General features: G+C 43.1%; 2 protein-coding genes across 2 annotated transcripts; one reads left to right on the top strand and one right to left on the bottom strand.

Moving 5' to 3' along the window:
* Window positions 1-9,425: 9,425 nt before the first annotated feature.
* h3f3a (H3 histone, family 3A) lies at window positions 9,426-12,151 on the top strand. Its single transcript, XM_078558406.1, has 4 exons — window positions 9,426-9,634; window positions 10,258-10,400; window positions 10,723-10,876; window positions 11,663-12,151. Exons 2-4 carry the CDS (start codon window positions 10,273-10,275, stop codon window positions 11,789-11,791), a joined length of 411 nt encoding a protein of 136 aa, XP_078414532.1. The 5' UTR covers window positions 9,426-9,634; window positions 10,258-10,272; the 3' UTR covers window positions 11,792-12,151.
* A 3,460-nt stretch (window positions 12,152-15,611) lies between these two features.
* uqcc4 (ubiquinol-cytochrome c reductase complex assembly factor 4) lies at window positions 15,612-19,599 on the bottom strand. The gene is made up of 2 exons (XM_078558405.1): window positions 19,444-19,599; window positions 15,612-17,386 (listed from the first exon to the last, which is right to left on the bottom strand). Exons 1-2 carry the CDS (start codon window positions 19,548-19,550, stop codon window positions 17,032-17,034), a joined length of 462 nt encoding a protein of 153 aa, XP_078414531.1. The 5' UTR covers window positions 19,551-19,599; the 3' UTR covers window positions 15,612-17,031.
* Window positions 19,600-19,849: the final 250 nt, after the last annotated feature.

Below are 19,849 nucleotides of genomic sequence, written 5' to 3'. Positions count from 1 at the left end.
CAGAGAGTGGGGATAAGGTGGTCCTTCTCAGGATGGCGGCCGGTGACTAGTGGAGTTCCGCAGGGGTCAGTGTTGGGACCACAACTTTTCATTTTATACATTAATGATCTAGATGAAAGAACTGAGGGCATCCTGGCTAAGTTTGCAGATGATACAAAGATAGGTGGAGGGACAGGTAGTATTGAGGAGGCAGGGAGGCTGTAGAAGGATTTGGACAGGTTAGGAGAATGGGCAAAGAAGTGGCAGATGGAACACAACATGGGGAATTGTGAGGTCATGCACTTTGGTATGAAGAATAGAGGCATAGACTATTTTCTAAATGGGGAGAGAATTCAGAAATCTGGAGTGCAAAGGGACTTGGGAGTCCTAGTCCAGGATTCTCTTAAGGTTAACTTGCAGGTTGAGTCGGTAGTTAGGAAGGCAAATGCAATGTTGGCATTTATTTCGAGAGGACTAGAATATAAAAGCAGGGATGTGCTGCTGAGGCTTTATAAGGCTCTGGTCAGACCACATTTAGAATATTGTGAGCAATTTTGGGCCCCCTATCTCAGGAAGGATGTTCTGGCCCTGGAGAGGGTCCAGAGGAGGTTCACGAGAACGATCCCAGGAATGAAAGGCTTAACATATGAGGAACGTTTGAGGACTCTGGGTCAATACTCGATGGAGTTCAGAAGGATGAGGGGGGATCTGATTGAAACTTACAGAATACTGAAAGGCCTGGATAGAGTGGACGTGGGGAAGATGTTTCCATTAGTAGGAGAGACTAGGACCCGAGGGCACAGCCTCAGAGTAAAGAACAGAGATGAGGAGAAACTTCTTTAGCCAGAGAGTGGTGAATCTATGGAATTCATTGCAACAGAAGGCTGTGGAGGCCAGGTCATTGAGTGTATTTAAGACTGAGATAGATAGGTTCTTGATTGGTAAGGGGATCAAAGGTTACGGGGAGAAGGCGGGAGAATGAGGCTGAGAAACTTATCAGCCATGATTGAATGGCGGAGCAGACTCGAGGGGCCGAATGGCCTAATTTCTGCTCCTATGTCTTATGGTCTTATGGTCTTTACACAACATTTGGTTAAGTTTCGATGATTTATTGCCCCCTTCCACTCGCACCGCTCCTCTTCCCCCTCCCCTCTACCTCCTCCTGCTCCAACTCCCTGCAATATCCCCATTTCCCTTCCCCTGCTCCATTCCCCTCTCCCTCCCTAAGTCTAACATTCAAATCACTATAACCGTACTGACATTCCTACCCTGCCTAAAGAAATCTGTTATCAATTTGCTTTTCTTTAACTGAAAGTAACATGGCATTTAATATAAAAGTGATTCTCCTGATTTGATACCTTCTAAACAGCCAGACTTTAAACACAGACTTGAATTTATACAGTGCCGTTCACAACCTCAGGATGTTCCAAAGAACTTTACAACAGTGATTACACTTCTAAAGTACTTCATTGTCTGTAATGTAGGAAACGGGGCAGTCAATTTGCACACAGCAAGTTTCCATAAACAGCAATGAGATAGTGACCAGATAATCTGTTTCAGTGATGCTCAATTATGGGATTATCATCCAGAACACCCTGGAGAATTCCAGTATGCTTCTTCAAAATTGTGTAATGAGATCTTTTATTACTACCTGAGAGAGAAAAAGGGGCCTCTCAATATAATGGAAGGTAGCACCTCGGACTGTACAACACACCCTCATTGGTGAATTCAGTTTCTAATAAAGGAAGTAAAAATCTAGGCTCCAGATCACAACTGGGAAGCTAACAGGGAAAAGAATGGTTTTAATCTTCAACAGAACAATAGCTTGGGAAGTTCATTAAAGGAAACAGATGTCAGTAATTGTACCCAAATACAGACTTTAAAGTAAGGAATCTAATGAAATTCAGAATGTAGGCATCAGTTTAGAAAGAAAACAGTGATGGAAAGAATTCACTTACTTGTCACATTAATATAAGCAGAATATTAATATCTTAATGACACAATATGGTTGGAGTTTTACTTTGCACCTGCCCTGGGAATGTTTGATGCGACAGTGTAGAGGGAACTTTACTCTGTGTTGAATACATGCTGTACCTTTCTGGAAGTGTTCGATGGGTCAATGTTTAATGTGAAATGCAGTACAATATCATTGGCTTGTAATCATGCTTCTGACTCAGAGGCAGTAGATTCAATCCTCACTCCAGGATTTGAGCACATAATTTTGACTAACACTCCAGTGCAGTGTCAAGAGAAGGTTGCAGTATAGGTTGGCAGCACCGAGAGAGGCCTGCATTGTCAGGAGGGTAGTGCCAAGGAGATGCTGCATTGTCAGGGGGAGGGCAGTGCCAAGGGAGCACTGCACTGTTGGAGGCTTGGCTTCAGATGAAATGTTAAACCTAGATGCCTGCCTGTTCAGGTGAATGCGAAGGGGTCCCATGCCACTATATGAAGAAGTGCAGGGCATTTTCTTGATGTCCTGGACAACATTCCATTCTAAACAAACACCACACAAAAAAACAATGTTACTGTTTATGGGTGTTGGTTACAGTCCAATAGGTCTGAAGAAGTCTTCATAGTCATACGTAGGTTAACTGTAAGTCTTTATTGACTCCTAGAACTATTTACAAATATACAGTAAAGGGTACATGCTAGGAGCTGGTGCACAAGGCTCTTTCCAACACTCAACTGACCTTGGGTGCAGATCATGTGCTCTCTTACATCACTCTGTGGGTGGTATTGTACTCAGTCCCACATTAACCCTATATGTGCCACACCTATAACACCCTTCCCCAAGTCTTTATCCAATGGTTTTTAAGTGATTATAGTTTACCTTATGTCTTACATTGTTATTATTATCCTACATTTACATTGTCATTACTACATTATTGACTACCACATCTCCCCCCTTTAAGTCCTTGAATTCAAAGGTTCAGGCAGTCCGGAGGCTTTATAACCCTTCCATATCTCATTCACCCTACTGTCTGTCGCTGCTGGTTCTTTCTGGAGGTTTGGAGGTTGTTCTGGCATCTGAAAATGTTTCTTGATATCCCTCCATTGCACAGTGGGGACAAGCAATCAGGGACGAGACTCCTCCTGTTTCTCCTGACTGTCCCCTCTGCGGTGCCAATCAGATAGGAGCGAGGTTGGTCCTCACTCTTTGTAATGATGGTACCTTTTCTCTCTTGGTCTTTAATCCAGATCTTGTCACCTTTCTGTAATTGTGGCAAGTGTCTGGAGCGGTACCTTTTGTTGTAGGCAGAAGGCTGCTTATGCCTGTAGGACTACTTTCTTGTTGGATGTCCTGGTAATCCTTGGTCACCAGCCCTGGTATGAGTTTTCTCAGCAGGATTGAAAGTTGTGCGTGAGTTTCCTGCCCATCGGGAGTTTGGATGGGGACAGGCTACATTGTGAAGGGATGGACCTGTATGTGAGCAGTACTGTGGGAAGTCCACGTTCCTTTTTTTTAAAGAGAGCTTTTACAGTTTGGACCCCTCTTTCAGCCTCCTCATCTGACTGTGGGTATCTTGGGGGGTTGGTATGATGGTGGAAGCCGGGTGTGGCGGCGAAGTGCGTAAAGTACTTGTTTGAAAATTGTGGGCCATTATCATATACAATCTCGTCTGGGATGCCATGACTTATGAACGTCTCTTTCATTGCCTTAATTACTGTCTCTGCGGTCGTCGTATATAGTTGCTTCACCACAACCTATCTGAAGTTGTAGTCCAGCACTATAAGGAACGATTTGCTGTTGAAGATGAACAGGTCAATGCCCAGCCTCTCCTATGGCCTGGTAAGGATTTATATGGGGGTGAGGGACTCTCTTTGGTCCTGCCTGTGCAATGCACACATCTGGCAATTTGTTCTGATTTCTTCAATCGTCTTGGAAATGCCTGGCCATCAGACAGTGGGTTGGGTCTATGCTCTGCACTTGGTGATTCCCTGGTGTATTTTTTGAAGTATGTCTGGCTGCAGGAAGACTGGGATGACCAGCCACTTATCATAGGCCAGGAAGTCATCTATAATCGTAGAGCGTTTTTGTTGTTCGAATCAGGTTTTCATGATCCCTCTGTTTTGTCTCTGCTGAGGCCATCCTTGTTGGCAGTAACTGCAGATGCAGCCACACTCCTCATCGTGCATTTGTTCCTGGCGGTTCTGTTGGAGTTTACTTGTGGTCGCTGGAGGCCGACTCCTTGTCAATTGGGAGTATGCTTCCAGTTGTTCAATGAGATTGACGACCTGTTTTGTCAGGAAGCCCACTGTGGCTCTGGAAAGTGGTGTCTGCTGTTGTTTGGTTTTTACCTTAGATGTATACGGTCTCGTAGGTGAACCTCATGAGGTGCAAGTGAAACGTCGGGACTCTGGGAGGCATCTTTGATAGCTCCTTCTTGTCCATTAAGGAGACTAATGGCTTGTGGTCCATTTCAATTGTAACCTTGAGGTCGATGATATAGTCTGAAAACTTCCCGCATGTCCACACAACTGCAAGGGCTCCCTTTTCTGTGACGGCATACCTCATCTCTGTGTCCCTCTGCATGCATAGTACTCAGGTTAGCGACTTCCATCCGATTGTTCCTGGAACAGGACCACTCCCAGACCTGTGGACGAAGCATCCGCTGCAATGGTGGTGGGCAGTGCTGGGTCGTAGTGGGCCAGAATGTCTGTGGAGAACAGCATCACCCTGATGCCAGTGAATGCTTGCTCTTGATGAAAATACCAGCACCATGCTTGGTCCTTCTTAACTAGATGCCTCAAGGGCTCTGTGATCTATGCCAAATTCAGTAAAAATTTTGCCAGCAGGTTCAGCATGTCCATGAATTGCTGGAAGTCTGGAATTAAGGATGGGGTTGGGAACTTGGTTTTTAGTGGGTCTGCGTGATGCCTTTAACGCTGATGATTTGGTCCAGAAATTGAATTGGTGTTTTTGAAAACTCACATTTGTCATTCAGCCCTGCTTCCTTCAGGCGCTCTAAGAGTTGAGAGACTCTTGTCATATTCCTCCACCGTTGCACCGTGAACCAATACATCATCCCTGTGGCAAATGAGCCCTTGAAGGCCCTGCAAAATGGTCAATATCGTATATTGGAATATTTCTGATGCCGATGTGATTCCAAACAGCAGGCAGTTAGAGCAGAATCTGCTGAAGTGGGTAATAAATGTGGTCAGAAGCTTGGACTCTTCATTGAGGGGAAGTTGCCAAAAGCCGCTGTTTGTTTCCAGTTTTGGAAAAAACGTGCTCTTCAAGAGTTTAGTCAGGTTTTTTGTCCTGTGAGAACATGGGACATACTACATGGATGTAATTCTCTGGCGACAGCTTTATTGAGCTGTGTCAGGTGGACGCAGAAACAGATGTACCCATTTGGTTTAGGGACTGAAACCTTCCTGGAATGCTATGCAGTTGGTTGTGTGACTGGGAAGATGACTCCCACGTTTGTCATCTCATCGAGCTGCTGCTGCATCTGCTTCACAAGTGGTTGGGGGAATCTTGTGTGATGTGAATAAGCATACAGGTTTAACAGCCTCTCTCAGTGTGATCATGTATTCACTTTTCAGTTGCCCCAGTCTTGTGAAGAGTTTTTTGAACTCACATTTGCACTTGGAGCCAGGCCCTTGCTGGCAGACCTCATCAATTTTCTGTAACAGGTTAACTTCAACACAGGCTTTGCTGCTTAGTGATGAACAGTCCTGGTTGTGGATCACAAAGAGGGTCTCATGGATTGCAGTCTTGACCTTGTGGATAATCTTTGGGTCTTCTGTGCGTTTCAGAGTTTTTGGCTTGCACAGTTTGCCGTAGGGTCCAATCCTGTTGCACTGAAAACATTTGGCTGAAATTGCAGGACGTTGATCTCATCTGTGGGGACGCTTTGTTCCACAGCATTGGAACGGTCTCTCTGCTGGCTGGTTCGGGTATTGCTTTCCCTGGCCTGCGTCTTTGTTGTTTAACTAGCTGCACTGTGAGTTGGCCTCTGCATCACAGTTTCTCCTCTTAAAATGGTTCTGTGCTGCTCAAATAGTTCTGATTGCTTAACTATCTGGATTGTCTTTTCCAGGATTAGATCTCCCTTTGCTTTAATGAGGTCAGAGAGTGCAATGCCTGCTACTCCTACCACTATTCTGTCTCCAATGAGTTCTGATCTTAAGTCTCCATATTCACAACCTTCTGCCATCCTGTACAGATCATTGGTGAATAAATCAACAGGTTCTCCTGGCTGCTGGACTCGCTTGTTAAATTTAACTCTTTCATGTATTTTATTGCTTCTTAGATTGAAATACGTGTCAAAAGATTTTAGTACTTCTTCAAATTTAGCAGATGATTAATTGATTCCCTGTCTTTCAATGTTGTTTGCAATCGGGCCTACTGAGTAAAACAGTGTGTTTCCTGCTCTGCTTCTGACTAAATCTTAAGTGATGCTGTATCCTAGTAATCTTTTGCTCCAAAGTACCCAATTATGTGATTGATCTAGGCCTTGGATTGGTCTGAATTGATTTGGAAGTGTGAAATTCTGATGCATGGTTAAATTTTTAAAAGTGTGGATTCTGTTTAAGAACTTTCTGAATTTCAAGATAGCATTGCTGTTCATTTTTGATTTCAATACAGTGTGGAGCCAGAGGGGATTGGCAAATGGTTTGTAGGGAGTAATAGAGTAAGCTTTGTTGGGTGGGAGTAGGGAGGAGGCAGGAAGAGAAGCTCAGAGAAGCAGTGATCAGGGTGAGGAGGGAGCAGTGACTGGGGGAGCACTGACTGTGGAGGGAGAGGTGATTGGGGGAGCACTGACTGTGGAGGGAGAGGTGATTGGGGAACAGTGACTGTAGAAAACACTGAGCGGGAGAACACTGACCAGTGAGAAAGCACTGATGTGCAAGAGACAGAAGGGGGTTTGGAAGGAGATAAATTGGAAGCAAAGAACAGGACTTTAAGTTCGATATCACATCATTTTGAGCATTGGTTCCTAGAACTCACTTTCCCCTCAGCCAACACATCCTCTCTGCTCTGGCCTTCCAAGTGGCCTCTACCATAATAAGTTGCAAAATGAGCCTTCAGCTTCTCAGGGTAGGTGCCCTCTGATCACAGTCTTCTCATTACAGTACGCCATCCCTTTCCTAATAGTAATATAGTGAGGTCACTATATCCTCCCAGCTTCTCCAGAAGGATTTTGCCTATTCTTTTGTGCTTTCATCCGGGTCTAGCTTTCAGTTTCATCTGGAGTGTCACCTGTAAACTGTCCACACAAAAATCAGACACTACTCATGATTGCCTCATCAGAGAGGACCTGCCAATCTCCACGAGGTGTGATTAATGGTAGAATTGAGTTTCCTCTTTTATCTTCTGCTGTTGATGTCATGTAACACAAGATGAAGTACGATAGAGCCATAATTACAAGCCGCCCCGGGCACAGTGAATGATTTATTATGTTCACATATACCATTGGCTTTCAGTATATCTGCAATTACTGCGGAGAATGACTGGAGACAATGAGGCATCCAGTGCCGAGGGTTACTGAGGTCAGCCTAGGTGCACAGAAAATACCGGAGGGTTGCGATTCTGTACTGGCTGGCGTGAAAGTCAGTCATACAGATCACTGCCAGTTCAATCCTCCGATTCAGCCAGTGACTCCAAGTTTGTGCAATTTAAATGAAGACAAAATGGTGGAATAGCTGACTGGACTGCTTTGCACATAAAACATGGTCACTCTGCTGCAGTATTAAGCCTGTCACCAAATCCCACTCATCTCGTCTGCAGTCAGCACCTTAAGCAAGTGGAGGGAAAAATAAATCTGGAACATCCTCAAACATTGCAATCTAAATCCTCATCTTCTCCCTGCCCAAGTCAAAGCCCAATGGTCTTATTACCACCTATACTGGGAACTCCTACTTCAATACGGTATTATCAAATTTCCAACCCAGTACCTGGGCTGCATAGCTCAATTCCACATTATAAAATGAACTAGATTTATATTGCATCATGTCACATCTTCAGGACATCCCAAAGCACTTCCCAACCACTGAATTACTTTTGAAGCAAAGTTAACATGACCTGAAAAAGTAATTGATTTGTAACATTAACTTTGCACCTTTCTTCACAGATGCTACCTGGCTTGCATTCCAGCATTTTATGGTTTTATTTCAGATTTCCAGCATCCACAGTATTTGCCTTTGAATAAGTTGTGATGCTGTTTTATATATAATGGGATTGAGTCAGCGTCAACAAACAAGAATTGCACATTAAGGCCCTACTAGCATAGCAATTAATATGCAGTCCAATTAAACTCATTTTCTTAAAGCAACCAGGAAAACAAAATTAATCCTACCAAATAAGACACAATGTCATTGCACATTTACTTATAACACATACTATCTCTTGTAGTGACCACTGATTGTGGTAGGCCCCAAGTGTACTGGTGGGCACCACAGGCTACCTTACAAGGCCACCCTAGCATGCAGCAGACCTCTGATCTACCCATCCCTCTCTACAGCATCTGGTAAAAGTCGAAAGACGAAAGTGGAGGAGCAAAGAGGTGCCGTGACTGTACAGGTGTTTTGGGACTAATGGCCTTCTTGTATTCCTTTAATTGGACAAAGCAGTCAGATCAGGTAATAAAATAAATCTAACAAAAAATGCTGTTTCTTGGTGGGCTCGGCCAAATTTTTGGTGTTTCTTTAGACGAGTGGTCTCTTTCTATATTGTAAAATTCCACGAATAATTTAATTTTAATGTATCTACATGCTATGTATTCCTGAAAGTCTGCAATTTTTTTCTTACATTAAAATTGTATTACCTTTTGCGTATTTTAGGCAGTACCACATCCTTCTCCACAACTCATTAAAGATTTGGCCGAGCTCACCAAAAATTAAATCTCTTGATAACCCGTTTTAAAATAGTCACGTTTCACACAAATAAGATCCAAGTGAGGGATGTATGGTTTCCGAAAATAAACCATGCGTGCTGTTCGTCATGATTCATGCTAACGATATTCACGAGTTTCATGGTCAGTTCCGCTTGGCAGTAAATGTGTAAACCACCTATAAATGACGAAAATGTTTTCTAAAGATTCATTGAAACCACACAAACGTATTCAGTGCAACCCCAAACCAGTTAGAAGCTGAATGAAAATACAGTGGGAGGAAAACGAGTGGGCGAGAGGTGGCTTGAGGACAACTCCTGAGAACACACGCAATTAAACACGAAAACTGCCTCACCGCCATCATCAAAAACAAAAGTACTCTCTTATGCAGAGGATGAATAGGTAAATATATTTAAATTGCAAAGGGAATTTTAAAATAACCTGGCTTTTGAATGTTTAAAAAAAAAGGGGGATACGGGGCAGTCATTGGTTTTGGAGAGAGAAAGAGACAGATGATGTTTGCGTTGAGCAGGTTAAATTATACGAACATCACCCCTCGACTGCTGCAATAATTCTCTTGTTTATGTTCATGAACGTGAAGGAGGAACTGGGCAGAATCCAAGAGGGAGCAAAGGGGGCGGAGTCAGCCCGCCTTATTACCATACTACAACAACGACAAGGAGCGCTGGCCAATGGGCTTCAAGGGCAGTCTGTTGTGGAACGTTGACCCTGGAATGACGTCAGACATGTTATAAATAGTGGCGGCGGAGCGGCAACGACTCATAATCGGGCTCTTACTGCGGGTGGTCAATTTGGTAAGTGAAGCACTGCAAAGCAACTTGTTATTGTGTAAATTCTGGCGGAGATTGGATTGGAATCCGTTGGCGTGGCTAGTATTTGTCCTGGGTTCGGCCGCCGGGTTGTGGCTTTTCCTGTGGGTGAAGCGTGCGTGCCTGTTTAGAGCAGGGTGCGAGCTGGGCGGCCTCGGCCTCGGCCTGTGTTGTGTTTTTTTTTGTCTCCTCCTCCAGTTTGTAGAGTGACCCGGAGTTCGGGTTTGTCTCCGGGCGGCGCTGCGGGTCCCGGAGTGGAAATGAAGGGGGGGGGAGGAGGAATAAGTGGTTGTAGTTATTCGGGGTGCCTCTCGCCGCTTTGTGTCGGCCGCTCGCTCGGCTGTGGCGGTGATCTGACGAGCCCCCGGAGTGGAGTGACTTGGCGGGGTGTGACTACCCCTGGGCTTGGCTGATTTCTTAGCCTGCAGTCCAGGAGACTGCCAAACGGCCGCCATTTCGTTGCGTGCTTTCAGGTTGGTGCAAGTCCCACCTCCGCTTCCCCTGATTTGGAGTCAGCGCTGCCACTCCAGTACAAGGCGGGGTAAGCTGGCGGCGGCGGGAGAGTGGCCGCTTCTGACTTTTTTTCTTTTCCCCCTCCTGTCTTGTAGATCCTGTGAGCGGAGATGGCTCGTACCAAACAGACCGCCCGTAAATCCACCGGCGGCAAAGCGCCCAGGAAGCAGCTGGCCACCAAAGCGGCCCGGAAAAGCGCCCCCTCCACCGGCGGAGTGAAGAAACCTCATCGCTACAGGTGAGTGTGGCTTTTGTTAACCAGCTGTTGTAAATCGGTTGCTTCATCCCTTGGAGACACTTCAACGCAGCAATTCCTTCTTAACCTGTGCCCCACCGTCCCGTGGGCCTGCAGATTTTACTTTTAACTTAACGCTATTGATTGTCTTTTAATGCCTCAAAATCGGGTTTGGTTCTACTCGTTTGGGTGGTTAATGTCGTTCCCTATATGGAATTTGGGAAATGTTATCTATACTTATTGGATTTGCCTTCGGGCTACTTTGTCATATTAAATCAATTGGCGTGAATTTGTTTTTCTGATTAACCTGTCTTGCCACAATTAGGCCTGGTACAGTCGCGCTCCGAGAAATCCGCCGATACCAGAAGTCCACAGAGTTGCTTATCCGTAAACTGCCCTTCCAGCGTCTGGTGAGGGAAATTGCCCAGGACTTCAAAACTGATTTGAGGTTTCAGAGTGCTGCAATTGGAGCTTTGCAGGTAGGACATCCTGTATTTGAGATCTTGAGCCCTGTGACCCTGGCTGATATTGCAATTGTCTGCTCTAATATCCAAATGTGTTAATCTTTGGAGCTTGCTAAGTGTGCATTTGAATTCACTCACCACCTTCCTCAAGTACTCATCTCAAATATTGTTGTTTGCTCGTCAGACAGAACAATATTATCAGCTGGGATATGATAGATTTGAAATCAATATTTAAACTTAACTCTGAATCTGTTTGTAACCAGCCATCTTGAGGCTACTGTTAAACTTGTGGTGTGGTCCAACTCCTCCCGTTATTTGTTTTGATTAGAATGTCTCTAGGGATTATAGTCACTATGTCCAGATGTGACTCTGCCTTTGTGGATTCCTGATTCATCTAATTGATGATTTAATACTACTTCTTTGTAAGAATGAAGCACTAGTGACAGTAAATCATTTTTTGGTCTGTATCTGATGCATGTCTAATTCTCTTCTATGGCCCAGTTGAGTACCGTGCACCATCTCTGGCCTGAACTTTAATGGCTGGTTTGTTAACAGTTCATGTGAGTACTTTGATAGTTGGGAAACCCCAAGGGAACTGTGCGGGAAGAGATTTAGAGCTAACAGCAACTAAATTAAGTGGGGTGGGGTGGTGGGAAAATTGGACGATTTAAAATGGGGCTTTGGCCTGGTGGCTATTTTATTGAGAATTTGTTATTGTCAACAAGGACAACAGTACTGGGCATGGGCCAGGGATAAACTATTGCAAGTGTTCTCTGAAGAATTAACTTTTTGTTGTTGCAGGAAGCCAGTGAGGCCTACTTGGTTGGCCTGTTTGAGGACACCAACCTGTGCGCCATCCATGCCAAAAGAGTGACCATTATGCCCAAAGACATCCAACTTGCACGGCGGATCCGGGGGGAGCGTGCTTAAACTCTGCTTCATTACATTTTCTCCAGACTATTTTGAAGTGACATTTAAACAATTTCTAAAACGTTATTGGACTGTAAACTTGGCTTCTTGTGGAGGCTGGGCCTTTATTTTGTATTTTTGTTAGTATCGAGTATTGATTGTGACTTAGTGGAAGTAGCAAAACATTTTGTAAACATTCCTTCGAACTCTTGGCTCAGGTTGCAAAATAAAACATTTGTATCTTTTGTCCGTGCTACCTCCTGATTTTATTGTGTAAGGCCGGACTCTTTATCTTGCATGCATTGGGGGGGAATTGTAGGCTGTTCCTTTGCATTGTGCTGATTTTCAATGGGGTTGTAAATAAAACTTTCCACTACCTCAGCTATATTTTAGTGTTTTGTTTTAAGTCAACATTTAAGTAGCTGCTGTGCAAAGATACAGGTTTGTATTCTGGAAATAGTTGCACTGTTACCCCAAATGGTATGCTGCAACTAGTTGTGTATGAAATTGCAGAGCGACTGTCCTGCAAGTGATCGCTGCAAAGAGAAATTGGTTCGAACACTGGGTGAGTTTGCTTCTTCGAAATAGTACCATGCAATGGTTAAAATCTTGTCTTTAACACCCCAGGACAATGTTGCGGTATAGATTGGGCTAGGTTATTCAGGCTTTTGCTGTGTTAACAACTGTGACAAGTGGATGTAAGGACAGCATCAAATAGGAATTGTCTTGGTTTCAGTAATGCAAATTCACTTGCCAAAGAATTTGTTGGCTGTTGGTGCCTGAAGGTTTGTTTGGGTGGGTGTTGTGATTTAAACATGGGACCTTTTTAAGCTCTAAGAAACCAGATTGCTTTTTTTAGTCTTATCCCAACAAAATCTTGCATTAATAGTTCCCATAGCTTAAGGTAAATCTCCTGAGTTGGGTGGGGAGTTGAGACCTGTTTTGCAAATGTGGGTAAGTGTCATACTGAGCATCAAACAAATGAATGTACTCCATATAATGCAATTATTGCATCAGTTAAAGACTGACTGTAAACTGAGGTCACAGGTCCCTCATGCTGTCTAGCTTTTCCCCTTGCTTTTCAGTTTTATTGGTGGACATAGTTATCGAATATTTCCCTACAATGGCAAAGCTCATCAAGGCTACTGGAGTCCATTCCAAGTGATGGTAGGAGATAATCCTTGACCTCGCACCTCTCATCCACCTCCATCTTTTGGAGATGAGATTGGCACAAGTCTTGTGGACTCCATTTTCCACAGATCCTTAATTTGTGTAGTATATGCATGTAAGTAGCATTTCCAAAACACTGCATCTTAAAGCAATTGGTAAATATTGCAATATGTAAATAAATTTTTGTCCGAGGCTGACCTTGGCCCATAAGCATAGAGAGTGGACATGTACTCCAAGTTGCATTTATATAGTGCCTTTTTAATGTAGTGAAACAGGCCAAGGCACTTTGAAGGAACATGCTAAAGGAGAACAGTAGAGATGTTTGGTGGGTGTGGGCTGGAATTCCAGAGCTTAAGATTAGGTGGGTGAAGTGCAGCTACCAGCAAGGGTAACAGTTGAAAGGGGTGATGCAATTGGTGTAATAGATTTTCGAGAAGTCCTGAGGTACTACAAAGCAGGCTTGACAAGATTCAAAGTGGAGTTGGGACAAGTAGCAGAATGATTAGGCAGCTGGTGATAATGTCAACTAAGTTAGCAGTTTTTCAGATTGGTAAATGGTGATGCAGTTTATCAATTATAGACTGGGGTCTGCATTTTGAACTAACTCTAAATTTGCAGGTGACACCAACTTGGGAAAGATAGTTTTCTGTATTAACTAAGAGGAAGACATTAAGGATGTAGAATGAGTGCTAGATTGATGTAAACTCAAATATAGGTATATGTGACAGCACATTTTTTCATTCATGTGGATGTCGCTGGCTAGGTCAGCATTTATTGCCCATCCCTAATTGCCCTTTAAGGTGGTGGTGGTAACTGCCTTGAACTGATGCAGTCCATTTAGTGCTCTGGCTGGGCCATGTATAGACTGTCCATGGACACGATAAGTGTAAGTACATCCACAGTTCTGTTGGAGGGTGTTTTAGGATTTTGACCTAGTGACTGAAGTCAGTCGCAATGGTGAGTGGCCTTTGCAGTATCCTGTGCTTTCAGCCATTTTTTCACATGGAGTGCATCAAATTGGCTGAACTGCTGGGGACCTCTGGAAGAGGCCAAAATGAATCATCCACTCAGCACTTCTCCTCTAGTTTTTGCAGAAAAAGGAGACCATGTACTGATGAAAGCAAATGTCTAAATGGGATGGAACAATGGGTGAGTGCAGGCATAAATCATTAAAAGTTTCACAGCAAGTTAAGATCAAAGCAAATAGAACATAGGTTCATTTAGGATAGAATTGGAAAGCAGAAGTTGAGTTAGACCTTAGTGAGACAACACTTGGATTCTGAACAGTTTGTCTCCACATCATAAAACAGAGGCACTGGGAAGATAGTTTTATGCCTATCACAAACATTTGAACAGGCAGTCTCTCAAAAGATTATGGAATTGTCCTGATAGGCCTTTAAGCTTATGAAAGGGTTTGATAGGGCAGATGTAGACTAGATGTTTCTACTTTGCAGGCAAGACCAGAGAATTCATGAAAAACATTTTTACCTGGAGAGTGACAAGATGTGGAACTCACTCACTCATTAGATAAGATAAATAGTATATAGATGCATTTAAAGACAAAGCTAGATAAACATGAGAAAGAGGAATAGAATGATACCACAACTTTTAAGAGTGAGATAGACCATTTATCCATTGAGTCTGTTCTGCCACCATTCAATCAATATGGTTGATTTGCAGTTGAACTCCATTTATCCATATTTGCATTCTACCTTAATATTTATCAATTCCAGATTTAAAATTTATTATCTAGAGCCAATTGTTCACAGGAGTGTGTTCCAAACTGCTACCACCCTTTGTGTAAACATTTTCTTAATTTCACTCCTTAAGTCCAACTCTAACTTTAGACTGTTTTCCCCCCCTTCAGTCCTAGACTGCCCAAGTGGAAATAGGGTGGATAGAGAGAAACTGTTACTCTTAATAATTTGAAAACTTTGATGAAATCACCACTTAACCATCTAAATTCCGGGAAATACAACCCCAGTTTGTGTAATATCTTAATTTAACCCTTGGAATTCAGGTATCATCCTGGTGAAATTAAAAATGAAGTGCTGGAAAAACTCAGTAGGTCTGGCAGCACCTGTGGAGAGAGAAATAGAGTTAATGTTTTGAATCCAAATAACTTCTTTGGAATTGAGGTCAGTTCCAAAAAAAGTCATGGACTCAACTGCAGAGATAACTGAAGTAAAATTAATTATGTGTAAATAAGTCTGAAGACTTAGGCCAGCAAAATGGGCTGAAAACCAATGAAGACTCAGGGATTGCATTTACCAAGAATCCTGCAAGACTGGAGAGATGTCATGTCAGAAGCAACCATTAGAAGTGTGTGTTACTGGCCCCATGGTGAAAATGCAGGTCAACGTCCATGTTCACAAAGGGCAACAAAAAAGGCCACAGGCAATGACTCTACCATTGATCACATTCAAAGCTTGTGCAGTATCATGATTATTCACAATAAATCAGTCAGCACAGATTCAGGTGCCTTTTGAGGTAATAATCTGAGCTGTGCAAAAACACAGTAAATTTTACTATATGACTGTTACTTATTAGCCTGTTAATCTTTTGTAAACTGCTTGATATTTTAAACTTGAAACAAGGTCCAATTTGACGCTCTATCATTTTGTAGGACTAGACTAAGATCCTATGAGAAGCCAAGAATAAGTCTAGCAGGTGGAAGTGAGTATCAGACATTTATTAGAGATTTAACAATTGAACAGATTGATTAAAAAATACATTTGTACTAATGATCCTTTTTTTGCTCTAGTCAACTGCTGACGTGTGCAAACAGTAGCATTGATGCTGGCCTGGGAGGCAGTGGTGTGACAAAATGAATTATTTTAATCATTTTTTAGTTAGTGTGAGGTGTTCATCACTCAGCTTTCAGGAAAGGTGGAATAGAGAAACATTCGCATTTCATCCATTTGAACAATAAATTGCAAAAGGATTATAGATAGTATCCTCGCTCTTCAACTCTGAGGTCAACACAGCAGAGCTGATCCTGTCCTCAGATGCACAATAAAGTATACTTTCTAAAAGGAGTCAATGGATAATATTCAGAAGGCCCCCCCTTTGCTCTCCCTGCATGAGTTTGGATACCAATGGGGCACACTTGCTCTGGCTGGGCAGAGATCAAGAACTGAGTTTGGTATTTTGGGATTGTTATGGCGATTGCTACACTGTCTTTACTCAATGGGACATTAGGGGAGCTGCAGTATTTACGGTTACAGGTCTCTTACTCATGGTGGTAATGAATCAAGAGGCTGACAGATGCTGTGTTGGTAATGGCAATGGCAGACTGGTGGCCATGTGACAATACCATTCTCTGTTGGGCTATATAGCTCCATTTCTCACCACTTATTGTCTGATCACTGAGTTGTCAAGGGGTAAACCTAAGGTTTAGTTTGTCTGTTTTCTCCCCAGTAGCTACATTTCCTCCACTGAAAATGGGACTTATGTTAGTGGACGATGCCCAGGCAATGGCAAGTGGCCCAAAATCTCCTCTCCCAACATCTAACAGGATAGGATAAGCAGAAAACCTGGCTGCTTTTTTTGCATAGCCTGGGGACACGGAGGCAAACCGCAGCTGCTGCAGCCACAAAAGCTGCAGTTAACTGAACACGGAACAAGGATCAAACAGACAAACCTGGTCTGGAAAATTCAGAATTAGGTATTGCCATCTATACTGTCCAGTGACCAAGAGGTTACACAGGTGGCCTAACTCTTCATCTTTCACCAATACTAAATAGGGAGAAGGTAGTGAAGATTGGCTCACCTCCAAAACCCTCCCTTTGAAGTAATTTCAAGAGCAGGTGCTGCAATGTCTCAATCAAATTTAAAGCTGTCCAAATTTTCACTGATGAAGTTTGAAACAGTCTGTCATTTAATCACCTGTCCTTTTACTCCTGTACAAAATATTATGAATATGCAGTAAAGTATTGCTGTCTGTGGGAGGCCTTTATAGTTCATTTGTTATGTTCCTTTCTCCAAACTGACAGAAGATCATTGATCTGAACTGTTGACTTTGTTTCTTTCTCTACAGATTCTGTTTCAGTATTTTTCTGTTTTCATTTCAGATGTCCAGCAGCAGTATTTTACCTTTGTGTTGTGTTTCTTTGCTTGGCAAGCTCCTCTGGTTCAGCTGTAGGCTGCTCAAAATCAGGCAAATGGTCAAGCAATGTCTGTTCCAGTGTTCTATCAATTTCAGTTTCTTTCCGTAGGAAACACCAGACTACAAATGCAATTCCAGCAAGGCTCAGAGAAAGAACCTTCCACCGGGTGTTCTGGTAATCACTGCCCAGGGACTTGTTCACTGTCCAAACACGATAGCTTGCCTTGCTGGTGCTAAATTTTAAGGTTCCATCACCATTATTGCTTTTGTTATCCTTTGGTGAAGATTTGTCATCACCCGGAGTTGTAGAGAAGGAAGCTTTTGCTGCATTGTTGTTCCTGAGAAAAGTTCTAACAGTTAGAGGCAGACCAGAGCTGTAGGTTAGACTACACTAGAACACAAATCACGTTCATTTTCTCCCCTTCTCCTAAAGATGGTTCTAAGACTCGATCATTAACCAATAGAACAGATACAAAGCTACATGCTAGAGTCAGGGTCAGACTGGATTAGAATAAAAACATGAGTAATAGGGGCAGAAGTAGGCCATGTGGTCCCTCAAGCCTGTTCCGCCAATCAATAAGATCATGGCTGAACTTCTAGTACAACTCCACTTTTTCACCCAATCCCAATAACCCTTGATTCCCTTAGTGCCCAAAAATCCTATCCATCTCAATCTTGAATATACTCATCAGCTGAGCATCCACAGCCCCCTTGGGTAGGGAACTCCAAAGATTCACAACCCTCTGACCGTAGAAATTTCTCCTCCTCTCTCTAAATGGTCAACCCTTTATCCTGAGACTACGACCTCCTGCTCTAGACTTCCCACCAGGGATAACATATCTAACCTGTCAAGAGTCTCAAGAATTTTCTATGTGACAATGAAATCATCTTCCATTCTTCTAAATTCAGAGAATACAAGTCCATTCTATTCAATCTCTCCTGGTATGACAACCCTCTCACCCCAGGAAATATCTTTTCCAAGGCGAGGTGCGGGAACCAAATCTCTACAGTCCTCTAGGTTTAGCCTCACCAAAGGCTTTTATAAATTGTAGAAAGATGTCCTTACTCTTACACCCCAACCCCCATGAATGACTGCTAAAGTTTACTAGTTTGTCAATACTCACTATTGAAATTCATGCACAAGCAATAGTTATTTGAATAAGGTACAGGAAGGTGACTGGTGCTCCCAGACATAACTTCAGCAGTGGTCTCCCTCAACAATAAGTACAGCAATTGATTAAAAATATGACATTTACAGGAGAGGGAAGATTTCACAAAGTTGCCAACCTTCAGATAGAGTGAATAGTGCTTTAAGTTCTTGCTACAGTTCCTGATCTGAACCACATCATCTGATGGTGCTCATGATGTGTGATCAGCAAGTTTGAGATTATACCCCCTTTATCCAATTCCACATAATCCTTTTAAAAGGGCACTTGCTGGATTGTAATAAAAATTCTCTGTAGCTCAAGTCTGTGACAATAACTCTATATATTGTGACCAGTGAGGAAAAAATGTTAACTTGGAGATTTGCAGGAGCAACTCCAAGGAATTTCCCGGCCATGCTAATTAATCCACAGACAAAAAATGTTCAAATTTTGGCCCAGCATAATGAAGCAATCTCTTAGCTCCAGATTTTTTTTAACTTAACTGATCCCATTTAGCTTCAAAATTTTGCTAGGTGCCACTAGAAATTAATCAAACGTTACTATCACTGTGCATGGGGAAAAAGACTCTCAAATACCATCTTCCTGCCTTACACTGTGCTGAGTTCAAGACTCGTTTCACCGTCTAACTCATTTTTTCCTAGGACTTTAAAACTGAAACGTTGAGCTCTGTATTTCTTTCTGCCTGCAAGTGAACAGGTCTTTTAAAATTCCTGCAATGTTTGCATCCACTGACTTGGACTTGCAATGTGGCAAAGTATATGTATGGAATCTCTGAATCTTGCAAAAACAGCACTGCCTGAAGTGGTTATATTGTCAACCTTCCGTCGCCAAACAGTACACGATGAAAATAATTTACAAAAAGGTAACTGAGGGGTTTATGAGTCACGCAACAACAGGGAAAAGGAACGAGCTTTAACCAAATCGCAGTTCCAAGGTCTCTGATAATATCATGATGTTGGGTATAGGTTGCAAAAGCATACAGTGACCATTCATTTTTCTTTCAAAGGTTTAAACAAAAAGATCAAATCAGCCAGTATTAACTTCCTGTACTTAATGCCCACTAACCCCAATTTGGAATTTCTACTGTATGAGTAACGCTCCCAAGGTCTTGGGAGTCATGGTAGGCTGTAACTGAAGGCTGATGAGAGTCATGCAGCATAGACAACGATCCCCAATCTAACACAACCCCACGGCGCCAAGCCTTCCCCCGGAGCTCATAATCAACGCACCTCTGTCCCACGAAGCCGGCGAAAGTTACTCCCAACCGGCGTGGGGTTGAAAGTGAAGGGATCCCGAGAGCCCGCACAAGGCCCACACTGGCCGCCATCATCCTCATTTCTACGGCAACACATCCGGCCCACCCTCTTCCCCCGACACCCAGTGCACTGGCTCAATAGTTCCGCCTGACACTGCAAGCAGGGAAGCGGCGACTCAACACAGCCAAAATAACCAACTGCTGCCAAACTACAATCACTTCGATTTATAATTAACCCTAGAATCTTCGTTTCAGTATTTCTCAACCATTTTGTGATACAACCTGAATAATCGTTTTCTCACAATTAGTTATGCATAACACAGATAGTGTGCAGGGGTAAAACCAGTAGACAGTGATCAGTTACAACAACATATGATGTC

The sequence above is a fragment of the Cetorhinus maximus genome, chromosome 15 (assembly GCF_964194155.1).
Source record: "Cetorhinus maximus chromosome 15, sCetMax3.hap1.1, whole genome shotgun sequence".
Classification (NCBI taxonomy): domain Eukaryota; kingdom Metazoa; phylum Chordata; class Chondrichthyes; order Lamniformes; family Cetorhinidae; genus Cetorhinus; species Cetorhinus maximus.
This window is presented reverse-complemented; position numbering and strand designations above follow the sequence as displayed.